This window comes from Equus asinus, chromosome 16 (genome assembly GCF_041296235.1).
Source record: "Equus asinus isolate D_3611 breed Donkey chromosome 16, EquAss-T2T_v2, whole genome shotgun sequence".
Taxonomy (NCBI): domain Eukaryota; kingdom Metazoa; phylum Chordata; class Mammalia; order Perissodactyla; family Equidae; genus Equus; species Equus asinus.
The window spans coordinates 5,717,677-5,732,955 of record NC_091805.1 but is presented as its reverse complement, the minus strand read 5'-3'; the positions used below and the strand labels follow the sequence as shown (position 1 = coordinate 5,732,955).

General features: G+C 37.9%; 1 protein-coding gene across 10 annotated transcripts in view; it reads right to left on the bottom strand.

Moving 5' to 3' along the window:
* The window catches only part of MIER1 (MIER1 transcriptional regulator), a 59,121-nt gene that overhangs the window by 24,916 nt on the left and 18,926 nt on the right, over positions 1-15,279 (bottom strand). For all 10 annotated transcript variants that reach the window (XM_014853030.3, XM_070486541.1, XM_070486543.1 and 7 more), the window contains 4 exons: positions 14,789-14,934; positions 4,228-4,389; positions 3,213-3,345; positions 1,215-1,279 (listed from right to left, as the gene is read on the bottom strand). In XM_014853030.3, coding sequence (XP_014708516.3) covers positions 1,215-1,279; positions 3,213-3,345; positions 4,228-4,389; positions 14,789-14,934 — 506 coding nt within the window. The remainder of the gene's footprint in view (positions 1-1,214; positions 1,280-3,212; positions 3,346-4,227; positions 4,390-14,788; positions 14,935-15,279) is intronic.

Here is a 15,279-nt window from a genome sequence, read left to right as displayed (position 1 = left end):
ATGATCCTTGTCTTCTGTCTCCACGTCCATCATTCATTCATCACCCACTTGAATTAATTAACACATCCTGCACTGGCTGACATTTCTCACCACTCTAAGTCACACTGATGTCCCTCTCTCCTAAACATCTCTTTGGAAACTCATAAATGCATCAATTCTGGCTGAAGCTGGAATCCCTGGGTAGCCCAGTCCAAGTTCAGCTGAATACTTCATTCTTTCTAATAGAAACTCTAACTATGATGTTCCCTTAGTTTAATCAGCAAAGAGATCAGCTCTTTTTTAAGTTTGCCTCAGGCATCCCAAACTAGAACACTTTAAACCAACTAAAAAAACAAAACCACAGGGAAGGCTCAAAATTATTAACTAACTAACTAAACAATCATGACTTCAAAAGTGCAGGAAGCCACTCAATTTCATGTTTTGGGTATTCTGATTCCAAAGAAATGACTGTTTATGCAGTAAATTTAAAATCAGATCTAGGCAAAAGAACAAGAAAAAAACTCAATGGAGTTTTGAAAAGGAAAACCGGGTGATCTCTCTCAACAAGAATGACATCATTTCTAAATGATTTGCTCTGGCCAATCCTACATGACATTTTGATACATTTTCCTAGTAAGTCAAATGCTTTGCAACAGCTTAAAATTAAATCTTCAACTTAACTGTATGATTACATAATGTTATACAATTTGTCAATATATTATCTTTAGATCCATTTTTAGAAATTAACTTACTTAATTATAGCTAGTTGTAGAGAAGCCCACATCTGTCTCTCCACACAATATACTTTGAATCGCAAACATCAACATTAATATGGGATGGAAAAACTTATAAACCAAATTATCAAACAAAATTTACTTAACAAATACCAAAGCCTCCATAACTCCTTTCCCAAGTATAAAAAAAAAAAGACGTGATACTTTTTACAGTGCAACAAAAGTCTAATTCAGCACTAGTTCAGAAACGTGGATTTCTAATCTTGGTTTGAATACCGACTCTGTCAACAGAATCCAATTCTTTCTATACTATTATTTTCTAAAAAGATAAATATCTTTGTCACTTGGATGCATCTAGAGAAATCTGAACATCTATCAAACATTTAAATGTCACAAATGGGCTTACCTCAATTTTATCAATATATATAGTTAGTAAAAAAATAATTACACTTGGCTTTTTAAATATTTGTCTATATTTTGGGAAAATATGACTCTACCTACCTTTTTCCAGTCTTCAGATGGAATATAATCTTCATCTTCTTCAGATTCTTCTTCTATTTCACTATCTAGAATAAATAAGACAATAATACTCTAAAATGATTGCTTATCCTGTCCACAACTGTATATATCTGTGTATCATTTTTACATCTACCATCAATATTTAAATATGCCCAAAGCTATCTGCAGAGTTAGGCCAAGATATTTCTAATCAAATAATATACTATCAGTTAAAAACACAAATCCTCCATAAACCTTTTAGGACAATCCTAATCATAGCCAACTGTATTCTAATAAAACGATTTCCTAAAAAAACTTTAAGAAAAAAATTGATTTAGAGTCGAGATAATCTGTTTCTAAAGCTAATTTTGCTGCCAACAGCCTGATGGCAGAATAAATTACACGATCTCCGTTTCTTTCCTTATGAGAATTTGGACAAACAGTGGTTTCCAAACAGTGTTCTCTGAAACCCTGAGAACGCAGTAGCATCACTCCGGGGCAGCGCATGAAGGGAGTGCATGTATGAACACCTCCATTTTATTCAAAGCAGGCAAGTTGCCATTTGCTTACATTTTGGAGTAACAATGTATTTACATAAAGGTGTGCGAAAACTGAAAACTATTAGACTGCCAGCATCTTCTCAACTCGAAAATGGCACAGAAAGTTCAAAACAAGGGTAACATTTCATATAGAATTATTAATTAATTCTTCCTATGGAAAAGCTAGGATAGGCAGTATATGTATAGCTTCCATCACAACTGAAAGACCAGATTGGATGTACAGCAATAAATACTGTTTCAAGAGGCAGTCACTTTGCATCCCACTTTTAAGCACACTTTAGCAATGGATCTGCTCTTCATTTAACTAAGGAAAAATACCACATTTTCCCCGAAGTTAAAATAAACACAATTATTTCAGTAACTTATCTCTCCTTGCATTCATATGCTTTTCAGTTGGACCATTTCTTTGATCAAAACTCACAATAAAATTATTTTTAACAGCACAACATTCACTTCTAAACTAAATGTGTAACAGAAATCATTCATACAAAGCAGTAAGAATGTTTAATCAGTTCTTACATTACTACATTTCATGACAGGTTACTCTTCTTCAAGTGTTTTTCTTCCATTCAAAGAAGAGAAATGTAGACCACAAACTTAAACTACTAACACTAACGGTTGACTTTTTCTTATCAAAGAACTGTCTTCTACAATAATGATTCCTGCTTAGAATAAAACACTGTGGAGGAGACAAAGCATGCAAATATTCAAGTCACATACATTAAATGTTGTCTCAACTACTGGTCACCTCTGACCAGATCATAACTGTAGAAAAATTAGGTGAGTTCTTTCGAGGGTAAGTATTCCCACCTCAAGAGTCAACCAATTCTTTAGACCTGGGAACCACTGATTAGAGAAAGCAATGCTTATGAACATATCTAAAAAAGGCTAAGAAGCAAAGAAAATAGAAAATGAAAACTGAGGAAAAGTGTAGGAGACATAAAAAAAGATGACTACAAAACAAATTAAATTTAAAGAAGGGTTAGGAGGCAGAAAAATGAACATGCTCAAAATCAAGTAGTGTAGTGACACAATTACTGTAGCATATTCACCGACAACTGGGCCCCAGCATTGCTAACCTAATAACCTAGAACACAATCCCATTGCTGTTGAGTGAAATTCAGAGTAAATGAATTCCAACAGAGCAATGAAAAAAAAAACACTAGGAGTTTTGGTCATGGAGTCATGCACCACGTAACGATGTTTTGGTCAACGATGGACTGAACATATGACAGGGGTCCCATAAGACCAGTAACCATATGCCTACGTGTAGTAGGTTGTACCACCTAGGTTTGCGTAAGTACTCTCTACGATGTTGGCACAATGACAAAAATCACCTAACGACGCATTTCTCAGAATGTATCTCCATCGTTAAGGGACACATGACTGTATATTAAACAGTAAGAATTACATCCAAACTATAGCAACCAATAACACTTACTTGTATCAAAATATTTACATCGACGTGGACGGATTATTTCCTGGGCATCTTGAGAAGCAACAGATTGTGATGGATCATCATTGGAAGACTGAGTTTCATCCTCTTGACCTGATGAATCTTTTATATTCTCCTCCTGTGGAATGATACATTAAATTTCTTTAAGATGTAAAGAAAACTGCTGTAGATGAAAGGTTCCAGTATTCCAAATACAAGTAGAAGACAAATACACTAAATGCAGCATGGTATCCCAGGTTGTATTCTGGAACAGGAAAAAGGACATTAGTGGAAGAAGTGGTGAAATCTGAATTGTCTGTAGTTTTATAGTATGGTACTAGTGTTGATTTCTTAGTTTTGATAAATATGCCATGATTACATAAGATGTTAAAATTAGGGGAAGCTGGGTGAAGAGTATTCAGGAACTCTCTGTACTCTCTCTGAACCTCTTCTGTAAATCTAAAATTATTTCAAAACAAAGTAAGAAAAATGAATACAAAACTGCCAACTAGCCTTTATTAACTAAAAACAGTAACATTTTTATTTTTTTAGTTTTTATTTTTTTTGTGAGGAAGATTGGCCCTGAGCTAACATCCATGCCAATCTTCCTCTTCTTTGTATGTGGGACACCTGCCACAGCATGGCTTCATGAGCGGGGTGTACATGTGCACCCAGGAACCGAACCTGAGGCCTCTGGGGCACCGAAGTGGAACGTATGAACTTAACCACTACGCCACCAGGCTAGCCCCAAAACAATAGCATTTTTAAAAAGTTGCCACAAATTTATGTAGAATAGGCATTGAAAAGAAATCTGGAATGACACAGAGAAAACTATTACCTCTCAGGAGTGAATTATAGGGGAGTTCTAATTTTTATCACATATTCCTATATCTTAATTTTTAACATTTAAATGTATTACTTTTAAAATCAGAAAGAGATAGATTATAAGAATATATTAATAAATTATAACTTCAACAAGAATAAAGACTACAATCTTAAAAATATGCGTGTATAATCTTACTTTATTTTCCCCACTACAGCCACTGTTATCATCATTATCAGCATCTTCATCGTCTTCACCTTCTTCTTCCTCTTCCTCCTCCTCCTCATCTTCTTCAGGTAGTCGAACATTACTATCATAACCATAAAGGCTGAGAAGTTCATGAATTGGCATGTTGCCTTCCTAAATAGACCAAAATAAAAAGTTAATTTCAGAGTAAGTGATATTTCATATTCCTATAATTCACAAATCTATAGTCATTCCATACACAATATTCTTAGAACTACATCCAGAATTCTCAAAGCATAAAAAGCGAAACTAAAATAATTCTGAAACCTAGGAAAATCCTAGTCTTTTTAAGAATTTCTATAAGAGACTGACCAATTCTAATTGCTAACAACAAAATCTTTAAATATAGAAAAAGTGACACTGGTCACTGTTCTTTTGTGCAATCAATTCCGTAAGCGTACACAGACAGTCAACACTATGTGTGGATGTTCACACTTAATAAGAGTGCCACACACAATCTGAGAGTGGGGAAGTAGAATAATTAGAGAACAGACAGTAAATGAAGACACCCAGAAACAGAGATGAAATTCACAGGCCAGCTCAAACACATTAAAAGTAAAATAGCGACGATATACAGGAATGATACTGGATTACATTAGCCATATATTCTCTTCTAGGGTTATCTATAATTACATATAAAATCATCTCACAGAATCCTTACTATCTTACAAAACTGTTATAGTATCTCCATTTCATAGATGAGGAAACCGAGGCTGACAGATTAAGCAATTCCTCCAAAAATCACACAATTTTCAAGTAGCAGAGCAGATTTCAAACCTAATTCCAAAAGCCCAGACTTTTATCAGTACACCATGCTGCCTCTGCCAGGACTCCTCTTAACCCCACAGAAACACACCCTCTGAGGGTAAAATGAAGAAACACCCAGATGTGGAGAAATGAAATCAGCTTTCTGCAGAAGGTATCACTCTATCAGTAATCAAGTTATATCAACTATCAGGGAAACATGACAGAATTCTGATTCTAAAAAGAAAACAATTCAAATCACCTGAACATATTATATACACACTGAAGAAGAACTTAACGGAAAGAACCAGTCAGTTTAGAATCATGAAACAGGACATGTTCTGTAATTCTCCAGCAGCCTCATAGCCTCATCCTGGGACAGAAATAAGTCTAGCCCATGCATTAAGTATACTGTTACAGTGGAGATGGGTACACAATGACCTGATACAACCTGATAACACTACCGCCACTCAGAATTCCTGCGCAAGAAACAACTAATGATTCTAAGTTGAAAAATTTTCTCATAGGAAAGAAATGCGGTTTAACACTTCTATTTCACACTGTAAATGGATATTTTAGTTATCCATCAGTTTATGAATCTGTTTCTAAAAGAGGAATCAATTCTGAGAGTCCTATGACCTGCAGCAGCCACAACCTGGAAGGGGTAAGTCTCTCAGCAAAGGTGCTACCAATGCCTGCTGAATGACCAGCTGGTACACTTGCTTGACACCTCGGAGTGGGACCCTCAAAGTGCAGAAAAACAAACAGTGCTTGAGGTGTTCAAGGATCTAGCCCATGCAAGCATCTGGTCTGTGCACCGAGGATCTGGTACAGGAGACAGAAATTTTGGAATTCATAGTCAGGACGTAAGAACTAAAACAGAACTTCAAAATCAAGAAAGAAGTAGAGCAAGAGAAAGATATAGAGAAAGTTGGCTGTATATACAGCAAATAATAGCTGGCGTAAAGTGTCTTCGATGTGCCAGGTATTTGTGGTAAGTGCTTTGACTCCACTTTCTTATTCTATCTCTTTGCTGAACAAAAGCAGAGGGAGAGCATTACACAATCTCATTACATCTTTAAAAGCACCGCATGGGAGTATTTGCTACCTTTATTTGTAAATAAAATCAAGCAGAGAGAAACACGCACCAACAGATGTTACAGTAATACCTAGACCTCCTAATCTCAGTTCATACTTTTTATATACTCATTCTGCACCACAAATTAAAAGCAGGTTTAACAACTGAAATAACTACTATGAAAAACAGCAACTGAAGTATCTAGTATGACTAAGGGCCAAACCAGGAAAAACACTTTAGCGTTAAGTTTGCAACTAATATTTTCACGGACCTTAAGAATTCATAAAGAACTTGTTTGATATAGTCATATGTCTCCTGACAACAGGGACACATTCTGACAAATGCGTTTAGGCGATTTTGTCGTCGTGCAAACATCGTAGAGTCTACTAAAGGGGAACAAAATCTGCCACTCCAAAATGTGTTTCTTTAACATAAGGATTATTTTAGGTTAATTATTTTAAGAAACAAAAGACTCAGAAAGTTTTTCTTGTTCCTTCCTCTTAATTGTCTAAAAGAATTCAAACTAAAAAACCTGTCTCAGAAAGCGAGCTGTCCACCTTAGCATAACATGAACTAGGTGTAGACAGGGAGGAACCTAGAAAAGCCTGTTTGCTGGGCTTCCCTCTGTGTTGTTTCTGTGTGGCCAAACACATACTTGTTTTCCAAACATTTGCTCCTTTTCATTTACCTGTGAATTGTCATCCTTTTGCCAATCACCTTTGAAGTCCCTGACTCTCCTCATCCCCAATATCTTCTGTCTTTAGCTGAGAATGTTATTTAAGGTGAGGGCTTCGGCCGTATTGGCAAGTTGCTCGGTTTTCCTGGGTTTCTTCCATGTATACACGTTATTAAAACTGTTGCTTTTCTCCTGTTATTCTGTCTCATGTCACTTTAATTCTTAGACCAGCCAGAAGAACCTAGAAGGTAGAGGAAAATGTCTTCCTCCCCTACACTACTTACACAAACCTAGATGGTATAGCCTACTAGGCTATATGGCACTAATCTTATGAGACTGCTGTCACATATGTGGTCCCCCATTGACTGAAACATTATTATGCAGTGCATGACTGTGTTTATTTCATCTTTAAAACTACGCTAATAGATGTTACTATTATCCCTAACTTTTACAACTGAGTTAAGTGGTATTTGAGAGATCACACAACAGAGGTAGATTATCAGTCAAATAAATGTCCTCAGGCTCTCTCTCTTTGGTCAGCCTTGAAATTCAAGGGCAACAGAATCACACCAGGTCTTATTAAAACAGACTGCTGAGCCCCACCCTATTTCAGATGCAGCAGGGCTGAGGTGGGGCCTGAGTGCCTGCATTTTTCTAAGTGCCTGGTGATACTGACGCTGTTGATACAGACCACCCTGAGAACCACGCATCTCACAGCTCCAGGATAAGACATTGCAAATCAGCGTTTCTAGTGGGAGGTAACAAAGCCTGATCATTATCTTTCATAAAGCTTATCACCAACATCTCACATCTAGCTCAGTTATGCGTCAGAAGGACAGGTGACAGACTAAATGCATGGAGATTTTTTGTTTTTTTTACCACTATCAGGAATGGGGAATGTCTGATATTCACGGTTAGGGCAAGATTTTTCCCTCTTGGATATGCATCTGAGAATTATGACTCACTTTACAAAAAATTCATTTCTCAACTAAAAATTTAGCAACACCTCCAATACTGACTAAGCAGAGAAGAAAGGAGAGTTAAAGAGTGGCTGATCAGTGTATTTGGAGAAGTGCTTGAATTTGGAGAAACAGTAATAGACCTGGCAGACACAAAAGTCACTCAAGTCAGAGGAAGTGGCAACTACACAAGGATAGAAACAAAAATGAATGAGCAGGTTCCCCTGGTGAGAGTAACTAAAGTATTTTTACTTACTTTCTCTAGTTCTACTTAGTTTCTAAAGGGCTATGTACAAGGACTCTACTTCTGAGTCAATCTGAGAGTAGCTGTTGAGCAGTAATTGACACTATGCAAGGGCTGAGGGAAAACTATACACACAGTGAAATGTTCAAGATGGACGTGGGTAGGGAGAGATTCAGTTTGCCAGGGAGACCGAGCGAGGGTGGACTCCACTGCTGGCACTCACGTGGAGTATAACCAGAACCTCAAGTCAGTTAGTGGTTGTGGTAAAGAGAAACTTGAGACCTTGCAGCAGAATCCACAGGATTTAACCACGGGTTAAGAGTAATCGTGAGGTCCTGGCGACACTGAATCTCTGGTTCTAGACATTCCTTGGACCCAGATACACATATATATGACTTCTAAAAAAGTTCTTAAAAATAATAAAAACAATAAAGTTCTAATAAACTTCTAAAAAGTTTATTTTCAAAGTTAGTTTTAGGTGGGTTCTATCATGTATAAACAAAATATCCTTGCCCATTCCACCAAGAAAATGTTTGCTTAATACTAAAAACAGAGAGTATATAGTGGTATTATGCTTTTGCTTAGGTATTAACATTTAACTTAACTTCTGTCACCAATACCAAGTTAGTAAATAACAGTCATGACCCACTGAGGAATACAAGAGTCACAGTTTGACAGTATTATGAAAGCATCTTACTTGATCTAAGGTATAAAGAGAAGATCTTGCAGCAAGCACTGGGCTACAAGCATGATAAAAACCAACATCAATTTTCCTGAGGAATCCTCAGTTTCAAATTCAAGTAGCATTTATTGTGTCCTTACTATGTGCTAACTGAAGTACTGAGACTGTTCAGCAAGTATCATATAAGGATCATTGATTGCTGTCTGCCCCTCAATCCTTTCTTTCTACTTCTATACTCTTCTTCCAGGAATGTTCCTTCCTCCATTCCAAGCATGTCTTGGAGTGAAAGCTCACCTCCTGGACCAAGTCACATCTGACCCAAGTGGAATCACTGCATTGCCTGGTCACAGGTTTGGAATGGGCGCATGACCCAAGGTTGGCCACAGTTTCCAGATTTTTACCAGCAGCAGCTAAAGAAACACAGACTTTCTCAAGCAGCAAATTTAGGAAGTGACTGCGTATCAAAAAAGTTGGTCTATAAAAGGACAGCACCATGCAGAAAACCAGAAACAGAAAATATGTTGTGGTGGCAATTGAGTCCCTGAGGCCTAGATATCCCCCTGCCCTTAATGAAATCACACAGGCCTCGCACTTCATTCCTTTTGCCTAAGCTGGTTCAAGATGGATTTCTTTATTTGCCCCCAAATATTCTGATATAACAGCAATGATATCCTGTAAAGCAAATGTTATTTCCCTCTGAAAAAAAGACTAAAAGATGGGGCCGGCTCCATGGCCGAGTGGTTAAGTTTGCGCGCTCCGCTGCGGCAGCCCAGGGTTCGGATCCTGGGTGCAGACATGGCACCGCTCGTCAGGCCACGTTGAGATGGCGTCCCACATCCCACAACCAGAAGGACATGCAACTAGAATATGCAACTGTGTACAGGGGGGTTTGGGGAGATGAAGCAGGAAAAAAAAAAAAAAAAGATTGGCAACAGTTGTTAGCCCAGGTGCCAATCTTACAAAAAAAAAAAAAGACTAAAAGCTAAATGAAACGTGGCAGACAGTACCTTATTACACTAGGGCCTGTCAGTCAGTCACCTGTTCCAGACAATCTCTCATTAGCTTACACTATCAAAGTCTGTGTTCTACCAGGTACTAAAGGGTTTTCTTCAATTTAAACTGAAACATCACAATAAGTGGCACAATGTTTTATTCCCACTCACACAAGTGTCAAGAGTATAGAAATGGGGGTGGGAGAATGGAGTAAAAGAGAAAACTATGGGTCAAGTACAACAGATCCTCACAGTTTTGGGGTAACAGATCTCTTGGGGACTTTTATGAATGAAATTACTAAAATTTATTGAGTGATTACCATGTGCCAGACACTGTGCTAAACGTTTTACATATAGCATCCTTGAATAGCACTGAAGCTTAATGACATTAAGTAACTTGTCCAAAGTCATAGACTGAATAAGCAGTGCAGCTGAGTTCTGATCGAGGCAGCGTGACTCACACACACATGCATGTATACGGCCCTACTCGAAACCTGACCCTGGGTTCAGTGTACATCACCCTGATGGAGCATGAAATGAGACATGCTTGGTTGACAAACTATAAGAAACAGGGAAAATGGACACTGTACGAAATGAACAAAAACACGGGAATGTGGACTATACCTGCATATTGTGTTTTAACAAATAAGTTGTCTAAGCACTATCACACAAAGAGGGGCAATCCTGTCTGAATAAGAAGGGAGGCTCACTGGAAGTGGAAAGAATAGACTTTTAAAAAGACAAACATTATACTGAAATTAAATCTGTCCTTTAACTTAAAAACAGTAAGGTAAAGTTACCAAGCACCAACAACAGTATTAAAAGGTTGGAGTGATGTCCAGCTCTTGGCTGCAGAGGTGGTGGCTCCCTATCCCTCACATCAGGGGGTTAGTCATTTAGAAATGACTGCATGTGGCAGCAGATGTTGGTCGTTCAAGGGCCATTTGGTGGATGGACACAGTACTCTTCTCATATCTGTTGTACCCAAACTGACTTACCAATAAACGTTTATGAGGAGGGGAGGAAAGAGGTTAATTCCCAGCCAGGAAGGCCTAAGGGACTACATCCAGATTGGACTAGAGAGACACTTCCTAAAGTAACCAATCTGTTGGGGTTGAGGCTTGACTATAAGACAGACTATGAAGAAAGGGAAACAGTGGAACTCTTTATAATCCTCATGCTGGGGTTTCCCTTTTTAACCTATATAATTCATGTTGTGTGTATATGTCAAAAAATAATCTCTCGCATTTTAACCTTTATTCTCTAGCTCTGGAGATTCACCAGATGGAATGCGTCCGGCACTTTAAAGTGAATATTAAGTATTAATATTGTTGTGTGATCCTGCTTCCCCTTCTCCCAAATAGATTGCCCCACTGTGCCGCTCAAAGCAAGGCTGAGTGTGAAGAGCACATGTTAAAACAGAGTTAACACCTGGCTATTGCTATTCCTAGCAAACAAAAGCCTATTTACTACGGAAATGATTCTCACACCCCTTCTAAGATCACCACAATTAAATTCTAACCTGTATATCTAATTCTATTAAAACATTTAAAGCTAAACTTACATACCTAAAGTTCCTTTTATATTGATAAAATTCATACATGCAAATATAACAATACACATCAAAGCTTCTTCTATGAAAAGCTAGTTTTCACTTAAAATTTTACAATTCAAATTGAATGAACTTAAAACCAGCGGCTATGCAGTTATTAACTCCTGAATGAATCAACTGTTAGAATTCTGCCGTCATTACATCAAAAGTCCATTTCATGCAACCAAAGGGCCAGGTAAAGACCACCCTACCAATTCTTGACCTAACTATAATGTTTTGCTTCTAAAATGCAAATCGGTAATCAATACAACAAAATCTTGCTCACTGTTTTAATAAAAACAAAAACTAGTTTGGTTTGGTTCATACCCAAAGAGTTTAACTATAGGAAATCCATGACACTGGCCCTGAACCAGCTGAGCTGCAGATCCCAGAGGGAAGCCTTGGTGATTCTGTGCCACTTAAACCTCAGCCTGACTGCTCTAGAAGTCCGAAGTATCCGAGAAGGGAGAAGACTGACTGGGAGAAAAGAACGATAAAAGACTGGTTCCTCTGTCCTTCTCTCCCTTTCTATATTCTCCATAAATAATTCTATTTTAGTTACTTTTTCCTAAGGAAGGGTCATTTGAAAGTAAGTTTCAGGGGGCTGTAAAGCACTGGGGAAGGAGTGCAATAAAGGAGAAAAAAGATAGACAATAACATGCCCAAAATTTTAGCAAAGCCCATTAGTAATTTTGTGCTAATTAAATGTAATAGCCTATTTTCTGAAATGGAAAAAGTAATACTCATTCCACCTCATAACCTATTATATAACCTGTACTGAGTAAATTATTCAATTAAAAAGAATTTCCTCCTTTACCTTTTACCCCATGGATGAGTTATTCAGAAACAAGACAATCTACATAAAGCTGTAAGTTTCTGTAAAATATAGGCAGAAAGTTGGAAACAACTGCCTTTCCACTTCACATGTACCAAGTGACTGTGAATTTTAATTAACTGTTTCCTCTGTTGCTCATGTAGGTTTGGAATCATCCAAGGAAATCATCCCCGTCTTCTGAACGGCTTTCCACCCTGTCCTGAGGAAAGTTCTGACTCCAGGCTCTTACGTGCTTTTTTACCCATTCTTGAAAAGCTTTTATAACAACTATACATCACTGCCAGTAAGACTAATTCTGTTCTCTGGCTTAAAATAATAAAATACTGAATTGCTTAGGCACTGTGAATTAAGCCAGCTTTAATCACAAAATGACCCAAAATGGGACCACCTGACAAGAGGTGACTAAATATTAATAGGATTCCTTTTCCAGCTCTTTAAACGTACACTTTAAAAAGTTTCAAACTAGGGGGCCAGCCCAATGACGTAGTAGTTAAGTGTGTGAGGTCCACTTCCTCGGCCTGGGGTTCACACGTTCGGATCCTGGGTGCAGAACTAGCACTGCTGGTCAAGCCACGCTGTGGTGGTATCTCACATAAAACAGAGGAAGACTGACACAGACGTTAGCTCAGTGACAACCTTCCTCACCCCAAAAAAAAAAAGTTCCAAACTAAAATTCCAAAACATAGATTAGTCTTCATCACTATAAAAGCATACTAATTCATTTTTCCATGATACTATGCACTCCAAATGCTTAAAGGTTGACACTATGTCTTATTTATTTATTATGTTCTTTTATTATGGAGTACAGCAGACTGGATTTGTAATAAATTTTAATTAGAGCATACCAGCTTGATTTATCCATTCATTCAAAACCTCTGAGTGAGCACTCTTGCTAGGTACCATGAAATACATTGGTGAATAAAACAGACAAGGTCCCTCCTCTCACGGAACTAAAGGAGGATACAGACAATAAATTAAACAAACTTATAACTACTAGCTGTGTTAGGTGGAAAGAAAGCATTGAATGGGGTACACTGGCTAAAAAAAGCTAATCGGGGGACAGGAAAGGCCATTCTGAGGAGGCAACATTTAGCCCAGACTGAAGAGGATAAGGAACCAGCCTCGGAACGTACATACCAGAGACTGGAATGAGCTGAAAAGCCTTGAAATAGGCAGAAACCAGCACACCTAAGAACGAAAGTAGCTGGTGTGGCTACAGAAGAGCTTGACAGGTCAGTGTAACACATGGAAAAAGGACCACGTCAAGCAGGGGGTCTTGCTGGCCAGGTCAAGGAGTCTGGATTTTCTTCTGATGCAACAGGAAGCCACTGAAGAGTTTTAAATAGGAGGCTTACATAAACTGATTTATATTTTGCAAAGATCATCACGGCTGCTGCGGAAAAATAATGGAGCGGAGAGTGGTAAAAGAGGAAATGGAGAGACCAGTTAGGAAGTTATGGCCATAGTCTAGGCTAGAAATGATGGTGACCTGGCAGCAGAGACGGAGCAAGAGCCAGAGCCAGAAAAGAGATCTCTTTGTGGAAAGAAATGACAGGCTTATTCAGGGATAGGTATTGGGTATGAGGGAGGATGACGACTCCCTGGTTTCTGACTTAGGCAACAAGGTAAACAGTAGTGCCATTTTTTACTGAGATGGAGAAGACAGGGAAGGAAGAAGAAGGAGGACATCAATCAATAGTTTTGTTTTGGACATCTAAAATTTTAAGATGTCTACTGAGATATGCAAGCAGAAATGTCAAGCAGGTGGTTAGATAAACGAAACTGGAGACAGGGAATAGGTTGATGCTCGAGAAATAAACTGAGGAATACTGAGTATACAGACACCAAGAGATTAGATTAGATCAGATCAGCTCATCTTGTTTACTAATTTTCCAATTTGGTGTGCAGACTTAATGAAGATGCAGATTTGAGCACTACCCTGCAGAAATTCTGACTGAGTAGGCCTGGGGAGGGGCATAGGAATTCACATTTCTTCGTAAGTACATGAGTGCTTCTAAAGCCGCTGACCCTCACACTACATTTTGAGGATCACCAATCTAGAGATGGAAGAAAACAAGGTCCAGGACTGAGAATTGAGAAATTCCAAATTTACATCTTGGGTAAAGGAAGACAAGTGTGCAAAGGCCAGTGAATGTGAACAGACAGGGAAAACTGGACAGTGGGTACTCCAGAACTCAGACACAAGGGCGTGGTAAAGTGTGTTCACTACCTCCGAGAGGAGAGAAAAGCGACACCGGATTTAACAATAAAATCACTGGTCCTCTTGGAGGAAGGGGCAGAGACAATCTAGAGCACTTTATGAAGTAAATGAGAAACGAGGAGGATGATGGCAACTCATAAGAAATTTTGGCTCTGAAGGGGAGTAGATAAAAGGGGCAGTAATTAGGAGAGGACAGAAGGTATTTAAGAGGAAATTTAGATGCTTTTATAGTCCATTTTTGACCCAAAACCTGTGATGTTTTACCAAAGTTTAACTATTTGAATTCTATTTCACATAACAAAGTTATTTATTAAAAAAAAAAGTCCTTCATTTCAGACTTTAAATATCCCACCTATGACCACACAGAATTTTTCAGTACCAATTATATATAGCACTTTCCCCCAAAAACAGAGAGAACCAAAATTTCAAGTGTTTCCCCTCTCCACAAAAAGTCATAACCACTTCACCCTCTAGCTCTTCTTGTTATTTACCCTTGCAAGATCCTCTATTTCAGAACTGAAGTTTGTTTCTCCTTCCATCATTTCTTCCTCTTCTAATGTTCGTTCATCATCAAAATCATGAACCAGCATGTCAGCTGATGGATCAAATTCATGGTCATCTGATGTTGCTGAACCTCCTGGTAAAGAATATTTTTAAAAGTTTGGTAAACCAAATTAAGTGTATCATTAATATTAATTTAATGTATAAGGTATTTGAAGCTGAATATAACTCAAATAAAAATAGCAGGGAAAAGCTATGCATAGCAAGTATCACTGTTTTAGAAAATTCTTGCCCTTACTCATCATCCCCCTGAAAAATCTCTTAAGGGATTACTTTTTGCCCCATCTCACATCTACATATTCAGTTACAACTGCAAAACTGGATGTTTATAGCTTTAAAAAAAGTGTGTAGAACTTTAAAAAAGAGTATTGTAATCTTCTAAACATGAAATCTGAGTTATAAAGAAAAATGGTCATATCAA